Raw genomic sequence first — 18,987 nt, 5'->3', positions numbered from 1 at the left:
AATTTTAGGAGTCTAAATTATATTTTTTTAAATTTTATTGATCCATGCCCCTACTAGTCCAACTTGTACTGTGCCACTGAAAACTGATGCAATAAAAAAGTATAGACAAAATTCTTATTTAAATTTAGGCTTAATACTAAAACAAGTGTCCAAATTATACTTAAATTTTCAAATAGGTGTGTAAACTATTTTTTTACTCATCCATGTGTCTAACATTACAAACGTTATCCATTTAGGTGTCCGGGCCGTCAACAGCGTTAATTTCTCCCTTTAAGTGAAATGTGTCACAATCCGACGATTTTAAAATTTATTTTTTAAAATATTATTATATTTATAAAAAAACCTAATTTCTCTTAAATTGTAATAAGAGCCCCCAAATACCTAAAATCTCCATATCCGATCCTTAACCCCCCCCCCCCGCCGTCCTTTCCGACTAACCGCCGATGCAGTCTCTTCCATCCTTCTAGTCATACGCCGTCGTGGTTGTCGTGGATTGACTGTCAAGATCGTGTGGGATCATGATTTTCATCCTAGAGTTCGCGTGGTACAAAACGTTGACTTACCGTCAATCGATCACGATTTTCATGGGGGTTTTGGTCGTCGGGTGGAGGTTCGTCGACGACAAAAGGTGACGACCGACATGGGTTTTTAAGGGTTAAAATGAAGGTTTTCAAAGTTTTTGGGGTTATTTCAAAATGTTTATGTTTTTCTTTAAAAACATAAATATAATTTTAATTTTTTTAATTTTAAATAATTTTTTAAAATCATCAGATTGTGACACATGTCACTTAATAGGGAAATTAATGTCGTTGACAACCTGAGGACCTAAATGGATAACGTTTGTAACGTTAAGCACATGAATAGGTCAACAAGTAATTTAGACACCTATTCGAGAATTAAGTTATGATTTGAAACTTATTTTGGTATTAAGCCTTAAATTTATAAGAGGCAAAATGACTCGTTAAGCTAATAAATTATAAACACCTAATACATTTTTATTTATTTGTCGGGTAAGAAATTGATATTATTAACCCTTCAATAACTGAAGCCTCCCGATAATTGCTTCTCTTCTTGATTAAAAAAATATCGCTTCTGATTCTTTAAAAGGTAAATTACGCGTTTAATACTTAAATTATCATTTTTTTTATCTCTTTTAGTACTTAACTTTTAATCAAAATCATACTTAATGTTTAATATTTGTATCATTTTACAACTCGTTAAAAACTCAACTTTATATTTTGAAAAAATCGAAAGTTTAGATACTAAAAATGAACAAAAATGATAGTTTAAGCACTAAAAGCGTTAAGTTTTTAACGGTAGGTACTAACATGAAACAAAAATTAAATTTTAGATAGATTTTGAAAAAAATTAAAAGTTTAAATACTAAAACAAACCAAAACTTATAGTTTAGATTCTACATGTGTAATTTACCCTTCTTTAAATGATAAGTATGCGAATAGGATTATATTAAATTAAAAGGTAAAATACACTTTTCCTCAGTAAACCTTACCTATTATACTTTCAATTTTTCTAATTTACTCACTCTAAATTATTATTATTATTGTTGTTGTTGTTGTTGTATGATGTGGTATTTTTATTATTTATTTAAATTATGTTTATATATATTTAATAATAATAAAAATGTCATGTCTTATAAAAATAATAATAAAATAATCTAGAGTGATCAAAACATGAGCAATTCGAAAGTTTACTGAGTAAATTAGAAAAAGTACAAGTACAGTGAGTAAAATAGGAGAGAAATCATATAATTTACCCTATATTAAAAGCTTGAAATATTTTGAGTAATACCTAAAGGAAGATCCCAAAATTACCCAGAGATCCATTGACTTAAGTGCAGGTCTGTTGCGTGGGGAGACCTACATTTCTTCCTTCATATGTAATTTAATTTTTCCTATCACGCCACCTCAATATTTTTATACATCAGGCAACACAATCACCATCATCATATTTGATTTCAGGCAAAGTTGCAACAAGTTTTTCCATCCATTCCATTCAAACAATAATCAAATACCCCATTTTTTACAGAAAACTAAAGAAGAATGGTAAATGAAACACCACCAACAAGAGGGTTCAATATGAAGAATCCATGGATGCTAGCATCGAGGTTTTTGCCTCAGTTTTACAAACAGGGCAAGCATTCTTCTGCAGCAGCCATTGCTTTATGCATGGGATGTGAAAACTGTGTCCACAGCAAAGCTTCCCCATCTCTTCATCTGCTTCGTATTCCTCCTGTACGCGTATCCAAGAATAGGTTACCGTACGAACCGTGATCGAAATCGGAAAAGGGTTCACCTGAAGAAGGAAAAAGAAAACTCACCTGACAAATGCTGCACTTGTTATCCACGTGCACGGGCACGTTTGTTGCTATATCTTTCTTCATTGAGCCCTTGGTTTTCCTTATGCATCTGCTAATCTCATCTTCTTTCAATCCGGTGTTCACATAACCAATTTTATCTCCAAGCTCCAGTAATTGCTATTTTACATCAGTACAAGCAAGAATAACAAAGAAACGAACGTCTTATGTAGCACCGTTGCTAAATCGAGTTAGGATATGGGATATGATCCTCCGAAGAACATAACATACCTCGTAGGACATGTCGTCGATATCAAGCCTCCAGTTGCTAAATCGATCTCGTGAATGTACTCTTCCCCCCATAAGCATATTGTTATGTAGCACCGTTGTCTGCGCCAATTGCCACACCAAAAGTTCGATCTGCGAATTCAACAAACACCATTTCTATTTGTACAGACCACAACCTCTGAATTCTCTTGATGCATACAATTTCAGCAAAGTATCTTACATTTTAGTAGGAGAAAAGTAATAATCAACTCATAATTGAAAATGATATCCCAGATTTCACAATTAATTTCATCTCTAAAGAAAAATTTGATTTTGGGTTTATATGCAATGAATCCTTTCTAAAGGCTCTGCATTTAAAAATTCCAAATGATGAAACCAGGAAATTAAAAAGAATCCGAGAAAATTAGGGACATACCAGAGAAAGATGAACATGAACATGAAACATGAAACTGCAAGAGATAAAAACAAATGGTTATGTCATGAGATGAACAAAAATTTTGACTAAAAAAGCTTTGTAATTTTATATAGAAAGAGAAGGGAGAAGAGTTGTTATATGAATCGAACACTGAAGCAAAGTGCCTATATAAATCAATGGATTAATTAATAAATTTGATGGTAGTGTAGGGTCCATGTTGATGGCCCCTTTATTCCAAGATATTATCCAAGCTAAATTAAACGTATACGGCTTTTTCTTCCTTCTTATTGTAACATCTGTGGATGGACTTTTAACACATTAAACACCGAGTAGAATCTAGCATAAATTACACATTTAGTACATACACTATCAATTTTGATTTATTTTAGTATCTAAATTTTTAATTTTTTCAAAATCTACCTAAAGTTTAATTTTTATTTCATTTTAGTACACGTCATAAAAAGATTTAATTTTTGTTTCATTTTAGTACTCCGTTCAAAATTTAATGTTAAGTTTTTTTAAAAAAAATTAAAAGTTTAGATAAAAAAAATAATCAAAACTAATAGTTTAGGTACTAAACACGTTAAATTTTTAACGATGGGTACTAAAATGAAATGAAAACTAAATATTAGGTATGCTTTTTAAAAAAATTAAAAGTTTAGGTACTAAAGTGGACCAAAACTGATAGTTTAAGTATTAAATGTGTAGTTTATCCTAAAATCTATCATCTCAAATATGTCAAAATATGGAATTTGTAAGGGTAGATGCCGTTTCAAACAAAAGTCGAAACAAGCATTGAAAATTGAGGATCGCATGAACTATAGGTTTAATGGGAAATTCTCACGGAAATGTATTATTGGTTTTGTTATTATTTTTTTAATATTTTCGTTAAAAAAATTACCTAAAACATTATTATTTCTACCGATTTTGTTATTATTGGCCATTTTACCGGTTTTGTTATTATTGGACGTTTTACCGGTTTTGTTAACATATACGATAAAGTGCTACCAAAAACATTGTTTTTCTAACGATTTGGTTATTATTAGGCACTTTACCGGAAATTTTAAAAAATATTAATGTTTTAGGTAGAAATAATAATGTTTTAGGTATTTTTTATCAAAAATATTAAAAAATAATAACAAAACCGATAGCATCTTTCTTGAATCGTATATTAAGACTGCAGCACGGTAGACCTTCTAGTTTAATGGCTATCAATATCATTTCATTGATTTTTGGTGCTATTATTCTGACTCAAGTGATGTCTTAAGGGGACAATGTATAATTTTATGTGGTTTGTTTTCTATCATGGTACTTGCACCTGCTTTAATCTAATTTTTTGAATATAATATATTTAATTTTAATATGATATAAATTACATAATATATTAAAAATTATTTGGTCCAATGTGATGAGACACAGACCTGTTTGATCTTAAAAAATATTTTTTAGTTTTGTTTTCTATTTTTTTATTTTCAAAAAATAGCTTTTCTATTTAATTTTTTGAAAATTATAAAACATATTTGGTTAATATAAATGAAAATTTGATTTCATAAATAAAAATAGTTAAAATATATTTGATATTTATCTTTTTTTTAGAATAGAGATGAATAAATAATTATTAAATAAATAAATTTAATATGTGAGTTATATAAATATAAAATAGATAAGAAATTTTATGACAAAAAATTACTTTTAGTTTTTTTGGTTTTACCACCGGTATCCGATTTATTAATCGACTAATCTGGATCAGGTACTGTAGAGACAATGGTGACCCTCCCAATCTAGTTTGCTCCATTCGCAATTGCCATAATTTAAACATCTGACCTTGCTTAAGGGATCTACTACCTCAACCACTATACCAATTGGTTGTAGGTGAAAATTATTTTAGTTTATAATAAGAATATAATGTTAATGCATATTGGACATCAATTAAATTTAAAAAAAAATACACACAAAAAATTGTTGTAAACAAGAAAACAAAAAGTGTCATTAAAATAAAAAAAAATATGTTAGCGGTATTTATGACCCTCAAATTTTGGGAGAAAATTAGTGTAACCCTTGAATTTTTGTTACACTCAATGTGACCCTTAAATTGAGAGAAAAAATCTAACCATTTGACTAATGAATCAAATGTTGATACTTACATGACAGTTTATAAAAGCTTAGATGATAATATACAATATTGATGTGATAGTTCATAATGTTATTGTGGTAGTAGATGATGTATAATAATATGGTTGACGGACTTAATTGATTTTTATTTTACTAAGTTCGAGGGCCTAATTGATTTTTTAGAAAATTTAAGAACTTAATTAATTTTTTCTAAGTTTGAGGACCTAATTGATTCTTTTAGAAAGTTTAAGTACTTAATTAATTTTTTTATAAAATTTAAAATATTCTTTAAATTTAAAAATATAAACAATTATTACGATATTTAGTACATTAAATATAAAAATAATAAAAATTAAATTATTAAAAAATTAGTTTAATGATCAAATTGAGTGTTAAAAAGTTTAGGGATCATATTAATTTTTTTGGCAAAAGTTTGAGGGTTTTAGATACCATTAAGTCAAAAAAATATTGCTAAATGGATTTGAATCCGTACAAGTTAAAAATCTAGATATTATGTCCTCCTGTTTTTCAAATTTCCTAAATAATTTTAATGAAAAATACTAAAAAATCTTTTTATGTTTTTATTTTTTTATTTTCATTTTCTAGAAATCATTTTCCAATTTTACAACCAAACATGTTTTCTTCAACGTTTTCTATTTTCCAAAAAAATAATAATAGCATATATTTTCTAAATCCAAACAGGTTCTCTCAAATAAGGGTCCTTCAAATTTTAACGCATGCGAGTGAAACAAATTAGCTAGGCGAATCATCCCATATTAAATATCTATAATAATGGATTCAGATTCATCGATTAATAAATACAATATTAATGATAATACCAAAAAATTATTAATTACGTAACATATAAAATAAAAAGTTTAGATAAACAATACTTAAATATTTTTGTCCAAATATTTTTGAAGGTGGAAAGTGGTGTTTTTAATATTAGGATGAAAGAGGGAGGACTAAAAGTGCAATTATCCCCTTGCTTGAAACAAAATCTGAAAACCATTAAAATTTGGATGATTTCAAGTGTACCCTCTTCCTCACTAAACGCTCTTCCTTGTCTTCTTCTTTTCTCTCTCATTCTTCATTTACAAGGGTAAGCTAAAGGTAAAAGCTTTAGGATTTGCAAGCTTAGTTAAGATTTATTAAGGTAAGAATATTCATCTATACCTTTCAAGCTTTCATTCAAGCCCCATATTACAAGTTTTGACCATAGAAAACAAAAATGGGTTTTAGAGAGGTTTAAGAAACCAAATGATTTCCAACTCGTTTTTAGTTGATTTGAGTTCTAGAAAGTGTTTATAACCTCAATCCAAGCTCTTAGATGAGTTAGCAACTCATTTTCTTGCATTTGATCAGTGAAAGAAGTGGGAGAGAGAGCTCCAAGGCTAGAGTGAAAGAAAATTTGACTCTTGGTTGATTTGAAGACGTTTCCAATAGCTAGGTGGTAAAGGTAACACATTCACAACTCTCTCATACCATTTGTGAGTCATTAGAATGAATTCTAGCATAAAAGTTGAGTTATGAAGCATAGTTGATCATTTCATGATAGATTCAATGTTTTGGTGTTTTAGCATGTTCTAAAGCCCTTTTTATGACCTTTCTATATCAAATAAGACTTTAATAAGGTTTGGGGACATCTGTAGGGCATCTTGGGGACTATAAAACGTATTTAAGTACCCAAGAACTCCATAATTTCTTTTAAATAAAACTACAAGTGAGAACAAGATTAATAATCAAATACAGTAGAAATGAGATCAATTAGGGAGACATAAAACTAGTATTGATTGATGCTCGAGAAACGATCAAGACACCTAAGTTACTTTAGTAAATGATATTTTTTTTGAGAAATAGCATTGACCGATATCCTTAGGTAGTGCGCGAGGAATGTTAAAATGACTAACAAGGGTGCGAGGCCCGACACTCGCGAGGGGTGAGTTAGTCAAGGGTGTTATGTCCAATATAGAGATTTTGAACCTTATCCTAGGTAGACTAGAGGAGTGTGTGAGCTCTAAGATGCATAATCCTCACCTGCACCATGATAACTACCTTAGAGTAGAGAGTGAATTATATTAGTATACTCACCATTTTTATTACACTTGATAGCATGATCATTTAATGAATACTTTTTAGTATGATTTAGTTTTTAGCGTGGCACTGAGCTAGTGAGCTCAACATTATGAATTTATTTCTGTGCGCAAGTATTTAGGAGGAGAAATCGAGGAGCCTTTTGAGCAACAACTTTCCAGACCGAGTGTGAAGTAGAGTAAGTCTCAAGTTATGTTATTTAGAACTTTTGTATATTTGTATCATAACTTTATTTTGTATAATTGAGTGTATTGTTTTGATATACTATTTTTGGAGCTCCAGATGTAAACTTTATATTTATATATTGTCATGAATTACCTTATTTAAAAATGGTTTTAATTCGTCATTTTATTAGGTAATTAAAGAAAAGTTTTGGGTTAGCCACTTTGATAGTCCTGTGGCATTCTAATTGGTCAACTTTGTGTCGTATCTGATTAGGGTGTTATGTTTAGTGGTATCAGAGCGTTAGGTTTATACATTCCTAGAACCCACGAGTCAGAGTCAGTAAGAGTCTATAAGTATACATGCCTCAAGAGAGTTAAGAGTACTCTTGCGTATGGAATATCGATAGTAACTCCCCGTTCTTGTCTTAATTCTAGAGTTGAGCCATGGATAAAAGCCCAGAGCATAATCATGAGGGTAGGAATGAAAGTAGATATTCTTTAGCAAGTGATACTGATGAAGAGTTCGCATCAGATTCTGAGTTTGAGGAGCCAGGGGGCTTGGGGTCGATAAGGAGACCTTATTCCGAGATCTGATATCTACCATCTGACACATAATTAGAGTAATTCCCAAGACACCTACTACTCCACCTACCCATCCAGCTCTGTCATCCCTCTCTCTATAGCAAAGATTCCCCAGTAGAGAGGCTCTAGAGGTACCATACCATAGACTTCTTTGGCTCCTGAGACAATGATCCAATAGTTGCTGACCAATAGTTGAGAGAGACCTAGAGGACACTTTGCCAACTATACCTCACCCCTGAGGGTATATTGGAGTGTGTCACCTCCCTACTGAAGGGTGATGCTATAGATTAGTGGGAGACAATTGAGACGTCGATGGATCCCGAGTGACCCACCTCAGAGCACTTTTTAGAGGAGTTCCGCCAAAAGTATATAGGAGAGACTCATGCTGACAACTTGAGGGATTAGTTTCTACATCTGACTCAGGGAGACCAATCTGTGTTTGATTATAAGAGAGAGTTCCTCCGACTAAGCCAATATGTGCCAGAGCTAGTATCATCGTTGTAGGAGATTTAGAGAGGCCCTCTACTTAGACATTCTCACCTACCTAGCTATCGATCCACCAAGGGTTTTCGTTGAGTTAGTCCGACAAGCGAAAGCCTTAGAGAGAGTTTTGGGGAGGAGAGCTAAAGCATCGGGTGCTACTTTTGGTCAAAGTAGGGGAGTGTAAGAGTTTGAGGGACCTTCCCAACCATTAGCCAAAAAGGGCGAGGGATCCCTAGAGGTCATGGAGGACCCCCATCAGGCGTCTAGTAGGCCAGCGTAGAGTGTGATAACTCCCTAAAAATAATACTTTTTAAGGCTTTTTCACTTAATTTATTGTTTGTTTAAAAGCTCATTTAGGTCATTTTAGTTTCATATAGTTGTATATAGTTGCATTAATGGTGGTTGTGCTATTTTATCTTATAAAGGTGATGTATGAGGGAAAGGTGTGGATGTTTATGTTGTGCAGGAAATAACAAGCAAAAGGTTAAATTAGGAAGGAATGATGTGACATCACACGTTGCTGAAGCAGGTTGAAATGCCTTGGCATTTCTGGCGCAGAAAAAGACAAACATATATTTTTATAAAATGACAGCAAGCAAGGCACGTGTCTGATGGTTATAACCGCTTGCTGGGGACCATTGCCACCTGGGAGGATAAAACTCATGCCCAAGGAGTGTTCCTCCATTAACTAGCTCTAAGAAGTGGCGAGCTAGATTTTCTTCACCTTCTCCACTATTTCCTTCCTTCCATTCTCTTAGTAGTGTTCCTCCATTAACTAGCTCTAAGAAGTGGCGAGCTAGGCGTCCGAGAGGAGATAGCAAGCTAAGGCTAGTCGTGGTGGTCAAGGAGATCTTCGGCTACACGTGTAGAAGGCTTCTTCTACCTTCCCTCTGCTGTTATTTTTCATTTGATATTGGGTTATTGGAACGAATGAATTTCATGTTTTATTTCATGGATGATTCAAACCCCACCATGAACTAACCTTATTTGGTGGGGTTGATTTTATGGATACTTGATTTTCTTTTAATGGTAGATTTAAATTTATCTTTTTCATTTATTGTTTTACTTATGAATGATTTATCTTCTAAGTTTGTAGGAGGCATTAGAGTGTACATTACTTTGATGAAGGCTTGTTGTTTGAGAGAAACTTGGTCATTAATGCTTGTAGTATTCGAGAGAAACACAAGTAAGATCTGTATAAGCTATGGGATGTAGTATTTTCTTAGGCTTAAACCCAGCATAGTAGTCCCTTAGTGCTTGAGAGATGCTAAGATAAGATTTCAACGACTAAGAGGGGTAGTTTTTATCAATAGCGTAGACTGCCATAGTTAAGACTTAGAGGAGATGTCATGGCATTCTATTCTATTAGGCTCTTTTGACTAGAGATAGCGGAATCATTTTTAGCAAACTCCATCGAGCAAGTGAAGATTAGATAGATTAAATCTGCTTGAGAGATAAGTTTTAGCATCCTTAAATCAATTCTTACCATTTATTCCATAGGCAGATTATTGTGTGAGGATTATCAAACTATCATTTATTTACTGCTTTTACCATTTTCATTGTCTTGACATTTCTATCATTTTCAACACTATAATATGCTCTTTAACACTACATTTTTCATCTGCTACCAAATCATACTATCAATCCATATCTGCCAACATACACATTTCATTGTCGTGACATTCTCTATTGGTACATATCATTATTAATTATACTTAGATGGAGTAGTGCTTTGCTTTGGATAAACTTTGTAATTTCCATCAATCCTTGTGGATATGATACTCACTCATCACTTTATTACTTGAGCGATTGTGTATAGTTACACATTATTTGCATATATAAATTTTACTTGAGGGATTGGCAACGTGAAGTTAATTAGTTTTTCCAGAGCATTTTATTTTTGCTTCTTTATTTTTGTATAGTTTACTCTATATTTTATTTTTTTATTCTTTTTCAGGCTTATTTGGTGTATGCCTAGAAGACATTCTGACGAGCCATTGGAACCAATAGAACCTAAGATTGAAAGACTCTTTAGACAAAGGACACGTGCTCAACGTGCTTGAGAAAATATGTATCAAATTGGAAACTAGGGCAATAGTCAAGATGACGGTAATTAGGATGCCGAGGTATTACAAAATGTTAGACCTGCTGATAGGCCCCTCGCTATTCGTGATCGTTTAAATCCGATACTAGATGATCTGAATCTTGGAATTGTGGCACCCGAAATTTAAGCTGAGCATTTTAAGCTTAAACCAGTCATGTTTAATATGTTGAATTCCATAGGGCAGTTTGAGGGCATGCCAACTGAAGATGCCAAATAGTATATTCACAATTTTTTAGAGGTTTCTGATTCTTTCCGCCAAGAAGGAGTATAGGAAGATGTGCTGAAATTAAAGTTGTTTCCATATTCTTTGCGTGACCGAGCAAGGGCTTGTTAAAGTGGTGTTCCATCCAGTTCGATGAAATCATGGGCCGATCTTTGCAAGAGCTTATTATTGCGATATAACCCATCAAACATGAACACTCAGCTAAGGAATGGCATAACATCCTTTCGCCAGAGGGACTACGAATCTATGTATGAGTGTTGGGATTGTTACAAGAGTTTGCTTCAAAAGTGCTCAAATCATGGTTTTCACGATTGGACTCAAGTAGTTATGTTTTATAACGAAGTCAATGCACTCACGAGGATGATACTTGATGCCTCGGCAAATGGGACATTGCAGGATAAATCATCTACTGAAGCGTTTGCTATTTTGGATAGAATTGCCAATAATGACTATCAATTTCCTTCCTCAAGGCTTGGGAGTGGAAGGAACGTACCTGGAACATTCGAGTTAGATACAAAGGACTCGGTGTCTGCTCAACTCTCAGCTATTACTAATATTCTAAAAAATTTACAACGCTACACTAAGGTAAAGGATGTGAAAGCAGCTTTTATGCCAAGGCAATCATCACGAGATCGAATGCCTAACTAAACATGAGTCTATCAACTTTGTAGGTAATTTCAATCGAGGAAATAATAATCCTTATTCTAATACTTATTATGCAGGATGGCGTCAACACCTAAATTATCATAGGGATATCAATGAGCTCATAATGCTAGTCAACCTATTCATCAGCAAAATCACACTAAATCTCATGGCGACCAAAATGTTATGCCATGGCATAATACCAACAAGGGAGCCTCATCTTCAGTGAGCATTAGTTCATTGGAAAATACAATTCAAGATTTCATATATACCATGAAGAAAATGTTACAAGACCATTCTAATTCAATTAAGAATCAAGGAGTTTTACTTCATAGTAAAGGATCCTTACTTTAAAGCCATAGTTCGTCTTTAAGAGATTTGGAATGATAAGTTGGTCAGATTGCTCTGGCATTACAAGAGCGTCAGCAAGGACATTTTCCAAGTTACACTGAAGTCAGTAAATTGCATAGAAAAGAACAATGCAATGTGTTGACTCTTAGGAGTGGAGCGAAAATTAACCAACAAGTCAAGGATTGGGGGACACGACATGATGATTCTACCCCCACTACTGAAGAAGTTGAAGCTAAATTACACGATGATATCATTGTCGAGAAGGACAAAGAGGACGGTTCTACTAGTAAGCATGTTGAGGTACACAATTCTGATGCCAAGGAAAAAGCAATTCATACTCCTACAGTTAAGGAAGCTGGACTCCCACCACTCTTCCCGCAAAGATTGAAGAAGCATAATGAAGAAGTTTAGTTCAAGAAGTTTGTGGACATTCTTGATCAGCTCCATATCAACTTACCTCTCTTGGAAGCTATTGAACGGATGCCGACGTATGCTAAATTTCTTAAGGAAATTTGTACCAAGAAAAGGAAAGTGGAAATGTATAAGGGTATTGCCACGGCAATAGAATTTTTTTCTTCAATGATTAAGTTGCCACCAAAGCAAAATGATCCGGGCAGCTTCATTATTGCTTGTTCTATAGGAAGTAATTTTGTTGGAAAAGCACTATGAAATCTTGTTTCAAGTGTGAACTTAATGCCGGAATCTACATTCTTGAAGCTTGGCATAGGAGATGCAAAAACCCACTTCAGTGATTTTACAACTTGTTGACCGATCCCATGTTAGACCTAAAGGTAGAGTCAAGGATGTCATATTAAAGGTGGATAAATTTGTGTTTCCAATTGATTTTCTAATTCTTGATTGTGAAGTTGATGCCAAGGCACCCATCATTCTGGGTAGACCTTTCCTAGCCACTGGTCGTATTTTGATAGATTGTGAAAAAGGTGAACTCACCATGAGAGTGGATGATCAGTGTGTGATTGTCAATGTGTTTCGTACTCTCAAGTATGGTGATGACCCTGAAGAATGCCATGGCATGTCTAAATTAAACTAATTAATTGATAAAGAAACTAAATATCTTTGCCAGAATAATTTCATTCAGTTAGAAGAAAAGGAATATTCGATTGATGATGAAAGCTTAGAGGACTATGACAAATTGCTAACCGGGGTGGAAAAATCTAGTTTACTACTTGATAGATCAAGTATGAATTTTGATGAATTTATTCCTCCTAAGCATCGTTATAGCATGCACCTACCCTATAGCTTAAACCCTTGCCAGGGCATCTTAAATATGTTTATTTGGGTAGTGAAAACACTTTACCTGTGATTATTTCCTCTAACCTTACTACTAACCAAGAACAAAGTTTGCTAAGTGTTTTGATGCAGCATAAGAAAGCACTTGGTTGGACTATGGCTGATTTGAAGAGAATTAGTTTTACGATTTGCATGCACAAGATCCTACTAGAGGAATGCCTCGACAATTTGGCAAAAGTTCTCAAAAGATGCAAGGAAGCTGATCTAGTCTTAAACTGGGGGAAATGTCACTTCATGGTGACTGAAGGCATTGTATTAGGGCACAAGATCTCTCACAAGGGCATTGAGGTGGATAAAGCGAAAATTGAAAAGATTGAAAAATTGCCACTACTAACCTATGTCAAGGGCATAAGGAGTTTTTTTGGACATGCTGGCTTTTATAGAAGATTCATCAAGGACTTCTCCAAAATCTCTAAACCTTTATACACTTTACTTCAACAAAACCAACCCTTTGTGTTTGACGAGTTATGCCTCGGCGCATTCACTGAGCTGAAGCAACGATTGATCTCAACACCTATCGTAGTTCCTCCCGATTAGACATCACAATTTGAGCTGATGTATGATGTGAGCGATTATGCCATTGGGGATACACCGAGGTAAATATTTTCATGTTATATATTATGCTAGTTGTACCTTGAATGAAGCACAATTTAACTACACAACCACTGAGAAAGAAATACTTGGTGTGGTATTTGCTTTTGATAAATTTAGATCATACCTAATAGGCACTAAAGTTATTGTTCACAGTGATCACTCGGCTATAAAATACTTAGTGAACAAAAAGGATGTGAAGCCTAGATTTATTAGGTGGATCTTACTGTTGCAAGAATTTGACTTAGAGGTTGTAGATAGAAAAAGTACAGAGAACCAGATTGCTGATCATTTATCTAGGCTAGAGAACAACTCTGAATTCCATAACAATGTAGATATTCAAGAGGAATTTCCTTATGAGAAAATCTTATATGTCATGGCAATCCCGAGGTACACTGACCTAGTTAATTTTCTTATTAGTGGAATATTGCCTTTTTTATTTAAACAGCCAGGACAAAAAGAAATTCAAGCACGATGCAAGGTATTATTTTTGGGATGAGCCATATTTTTTCAAGCATTGTGCTGACCAGTCATTAGATGATGTGTACCTGAAGAGGAGCAATGTGAAATTTTATGCCATTGTCATATGGCCCCAAGTGGATGCCAATTTGGAGGAGCAAGGACTGCTGCCAAGGTCCTGCAATCATGCTTTTATTGGCCAACTCTATTTAGAGATGCTCAGACATTTTACAAATCTTGCGATCGATGCCAACGCACCGGAAACATATCCAGGCGACATGAAATGCCACTCAAGGCATTTTGGAAAAAGAGCTGCTTGATGTTTTGGGCATCGATTTCATGGGACCATTCCCATCTTCTAGAGGTGATCTATACATATTGCTTGCTATGGATTATGTATCCAAGTGGGTGAAAGCAATAGCAACATCAAAGAATGACTCTAAAACCGTACTCAAGTTTTTAAACAAGAATATATTCACTCGGTTTGGAGTACCTCAAGCCATCATTAGTGTTGAGGGAACCCACTTCGATAATAAGTTGATTGCCAAGGCACTAAGGAGACATGGAGTTCGTCATAAGATTGCTACGACATATCATCCACAGACAAATGGTTAAGCTAAGATATCAAACCGCGAGATCAAGTAGATTTTAGGAAAAGTGGTGAACCCAAGGCAGAAGGATTGGTTACCAAAGTTAGATGAGGCATTCTGGGCATATAGAACAGCGTTCAAAAACTCCTCTGGCCGTGTCACCATTCAAGTTGGTATATGGGAAAGCCTGTCATCTCCCTGTTCCATTAAGCGACTGAATTTTGATGCTTAGTTAGCTGCGGAGCAGAGACTACTAGAACTTAATGAAATAAAAGAGTTTAGGACACAATCATATAAAAATGCGCGGATATACAATGGGAAAAACCAAGAAGTGGAACGACCAAAAACTAATACCAATGCATTTTCATATTGGCTAACAAGTGTTGCTTTACAATTCTAGACTTAAACTTTTCCCTGTGAAGCTTAAATCTTGATGACCAAGACCATTTGAGGTGTATTATGTTTATCCCCATGGACTGCTGACATTAAGAACATTGATTATGGGATAATCTTAAAAGTCAACAGCCAGCGTTTGAAAGCTTACAATGGAGTTCCACCTCTGCGTGATAAGGCAGTGTTGTACATGCACCATGCTTGAGTGTGCCCACCTGAAAACCAAATTTCAATGCCACGAAATTGAATTCCGTTGATTATCCATAAATAATGATTTATTTATTGTCATTTTTATTTTTATTTTTAGTTATTTTTCTTGAATAACTATAATGTTTTGTTTTGCAGGGGACCCACTCTACTACATCCGTACATGGAGCGATTACCAAGGGGAAGGAAAAAAGACAAAGCAATTAAAGGGGAAATAATTTATTATACTTTCTTTTTTATTTTATTTTATTTCCATAACTTTATTTCTCTCTCTGCATTGTCCTTTCACATCACATTTAATTTTACAGTTTACTTTTTCTTTTTTCTACCTACCCATTTACCCCATCCACTCATTTCTTTCAACCGTCCACTCACTCCATCTCTTCCATTATTTCATTTAGCTTTTCCTTTTCATCTTCTTCTTCTCTCATTTTCCTCCATAACCGAAACTTTTAAAGCAGGCAAAAGTTCTCACATTTTCTTCTTTTCACTCTCAAATTAGTATAACAATGGTGCGCAAGAGACCTGCAGAAGTTAAAACTACGATTCCTCAATAGTTTGTAGATAATGCAAGAAATGAATTATTTCAAAATTTCAAAAAGTGTAAGCTTTTCTTTGAGTTGGGGTTTGTTTTCACTGATGAACAAGATGGTGGCTTTGGTTCAAATGTAATGGACATTGTTGAGCCATTAAAATGGAACAAGTTTGCAAGACACCTCGATCCCTTTAATGCTACTTTAGTGAATGAGTTTTATGGCAATATTTCCAAACCATACCAACATTCCATGGTAAATATATTTGGTTTACACCTTCTGCCATTAATCAATATTTTCATTTGCAGGGTGTTGAAGATCAACATGCAAACTTTGAGAGAGATTCTGACAGTGCAACTTACGACGGAGTCTTGGAGGATTTGTGTTTTGCGAATACCTCTTGGAATGGTAGACAAACCAGTCGTTATTCCGTTAATAGGGAACATCTTCAACCACGAACAAAACTGTGGAACCATTTCATGAAGCATAAGCTCATGCCGAGTGCCCATAACATAACGGTAACCCGCCCACAATTAATGCTTTTACACTATTATGGTTACACGTTCGATTGATGTAGGTAAAATAATTGTTGAATAAGTGCATGAATGCTTAAGTAAGAAAGCTAGTGCGTTGGTCTTTCCTAATCTTATTACAACATTATGTCGCAAGAAAAAGGTTAGTGAGAGTAATTTTGATGAAGTTTTATCTGGTGTCTCGAGCATATCAAGAGTCTGGTTGTCATTGCTGTTGGGTTTGGATAACCTTAAGTCTAAGGAAACTGCTAATGAAGAGTCTGGGGATGACAAACTATCCAACGCCGAGGAAAGCCTACTTGCTATAGAAAAACTATCTAGTAGACACAGACTCACTTGCATGCTCTACATGGCGATATGAGAAAATTTCTTTGGCTACGTGGAACACAGAGATGTTGTGGTGGAAACTATGTTTCATGAAATGCTTCCCCACGTTCAATAGAATTTCCCAAGTTTTCCAGTTGAAATTATGTCAGCATTCAATGAGAGGCATTTCTAGAACCAGATAAAGTTGATCCCCCCATTGATGAACCGATTACGGACCCTCTCCGATTCCCGACTCTAGACTCACCTATGGTACCAGCTGAGAAAACCCCAGTCCCGTTTCTACATCTGAACCTTCTCTCGTTTAAAGCAGTAGCCATCGTATAAGACATCAGCTGGATGCATCAACATTTTTGTCACACCCTAATTTAGGGGCTAAGTTTTAGAAATTATAAAGTATTGAATTAAATTGGTATTTTGAAAGAAATTGAGGATTAAAGTGTAAAATCACAAAGTTGGCAGACTATTTTAGGAAGAACATGAAATTCAGGGACTCAGTCCTGAATTTACCCATTTTTCTTATGTGTTGAAAAATAAATTCCTCCCCCCGTGCTCAATTTTCCTAGATTTTCCCCAATTTCCTCTCCCCCATCAACCCCTTTTGTAACTCCGATTTCTCCACCATCCGACCACAGTTCATTGATCTGAAACCACCAATAGACTCGCCATTAAACAGAGAACAAAACCCGGCCTCTATTACGTCGTGAATCGACACCATTCGCAGTATAAATCAACCGGAAGTTTCTTCGGTTTTAACTCGATCGCCGTTGGTTTTCCGTCGATTTAGGTCGATCCTGCCACCCGTTTTCTACACCTCCCCCACCATCGTGTTCCTTGCATCGTTTTAAGTTCACCAGTGTCCTTCTTGTCTCTGTCGTCACCAGCGTATGAGAGGTGAGGAAGTTAAAGTTTCCGACATTTTAAAATCGAGCTCTCCGCCATTCAAAATTGTGAATTGAGCTTGGTAGGTCTCTCAAAATCCCTTAAATAATTTTAGAAATTTTTATGGAATTTTCCGGACACTGTACGACGCCGCACACGCCGTACTCGTCATCCCCTAAGAGTGGGCGTCGTCTGTCATCCAAGAGAGCCGAGCAGAGTCGAGCCACTTGGACGGAGCCGTTGACGGTTAACTAACATTGACCGTTGACTGTTGACATTGACCGTTGACTTTGACCAAAAAGTAAAATTTTTTGAAAAGTCATATTTTATATTTTTCGACATCCTGAGTCCAATCTGAAGTCCATTTCGCCAAATTCGAGCCCGATAAGCTGTTTTTCACTGATTAATCACCCGATTTGATCCTTTTTTCGCAATTAAGCTCCGTTTTTATGAAATTTATGTTATTATGTATTTGAGGAATTATTGGAATTTAAATTAAAGATCGAGGGAGTTCGAATGGAATTTAAATGGACGATCAGTATGGAATGGTAATCTAGGTAATACATTACTACCTTTTCATGTTTTATGGAACATATTGGTATGGGTAAATACATGAATAAAAATGTTTGGTCTCATCTGTGTAGTTAATTAATTTTTACACTCGATCCAAATTCGGTAACTGAATATGACTCAGATGATTAATATACAAAACTAGAGGACCGTTAGAATTAAAGTACAAGTTTTGTGATTAAGTGATAAAGCAATCAGCCCCTGGATATGTAAATTATAATTTATATCATTAATGGTTAAATGTCAAATGTACTTGGATGAGAAATTATGAGAATACTTCGGTTAGGTGAAATTACAAAATTACGAAAATGCCATTGAGAGGTAAAAAAATAGTCCGAGTTGACTCTGAATGAGAAAGTAACTTGAGAATTTATACTTAACCCGATAAATTACTTATTTAATTGTTGAGATCCTATTTTGTATAGAAAATTCCTGATAATTCTTTAGTAACATCTGAAAAGATATTTAACTGGAAATCTTCAAGTCATGAGTAAATACCTGAAGAATAATTTATCGAGAGTGCTCTTTTGTCAGAATTGTTCGAAAGGACTAGAATAGATGATAAGTTTGAATTAAATAATAAGATCATATTGAAGGAAAAGATTGAAATACCTTGGATCTGTAAAATGACCAAAATACCTCTGGAATGGAAACGAATCAAGAATATCATCAAGCCCAATAATGATTGGATATCTTCAAGCTCTAAAATGACAGGATTAACATTGAGCACCAAAATGACCAAAATACCCTTATGGCATAGAATAAGTAAATATCTTGGATTAATTAAGAAATCCAAATAAACATGGATGTTGTACTACCCTT

At 34.4% G+C, this 18,987-nt stretch overlaps 1 protein-coding gene across 1 annotated transcript; it reads right to left on the bottom strand.

Annotated features, from left to right (window-relative positions):
* Positions 1-1,779: 1,779 nt before the first annotated feature.
* On the bottom strand, positions 1,780-3,170 carry LOC120178764 (E3 ubiquitin-protein ligase MBR1-like). The gene is made up of 4 exons (XM_039184560.1): positions 3,018-3,170; positions 2,606-2,734; positions 2,339-2,494; positions 1,780-2,250 (listed from the first exon to the last, which is right to left on the bottom strand). The coding sequence occupies exons 1-4, from the start codon at positions 3,045-3,047 to the stop codon at positions 2,092-2,094; spliced, it is 474 nt and encodes a 157-aa protein (XP_039040491.1). The 5' UTR covers positions 3,048-3,170; the 3' UTR covers positions 1,780-2,091.
* Positions 3,171-18,987: the final 15,817 nt, after the last annotated feature.

The sequence above is a fragment of the Hibiscus syriacus genome, unplaced genomic scaffold (assembly GCF_006381635.1).
Source record: "Hibiscus syriacus cultivar Baekdansim isolate YM2019G1 unplaced genomic scaffold, ASM638163v2 tig00112382_pilon, whole genome shotgun sequence".
In the NCBI taxonomy this organism is placed as follows: Eukaryota; Viridiplantae; Streptophyta; class Magnoliopsida; order Malvales; family Malvaceae; genus Hibiscus; species Hibiscus syriacus.
Note: the sequence above shows the minus strand (reverse complement) of the source record. Positions and strands in the feature narration are given on the sequence as shown.

Coding starts and splice junctions, on each gene's coding strand:
- LOC120178764 (XM_039184560.1), bottom strand. CDS start 3,047: ATGTTTCATGTTCATGTTCATCTTTCTCTG. Junction 2,735..3,017: donor TTCATGTTCATCTTTCTCTG/GTATGTCCCTAA, acceptor TTGAATTCGCAG/ATCGAACTTTTGGTGTGGCA. Junction 2,251..2,338: donor ACAAGTGCAGCATTTGTCAG/GTGAGTTTTCTT, acceptor ATACGCGTACAG/GAGGAATACGAAGCAGATGA.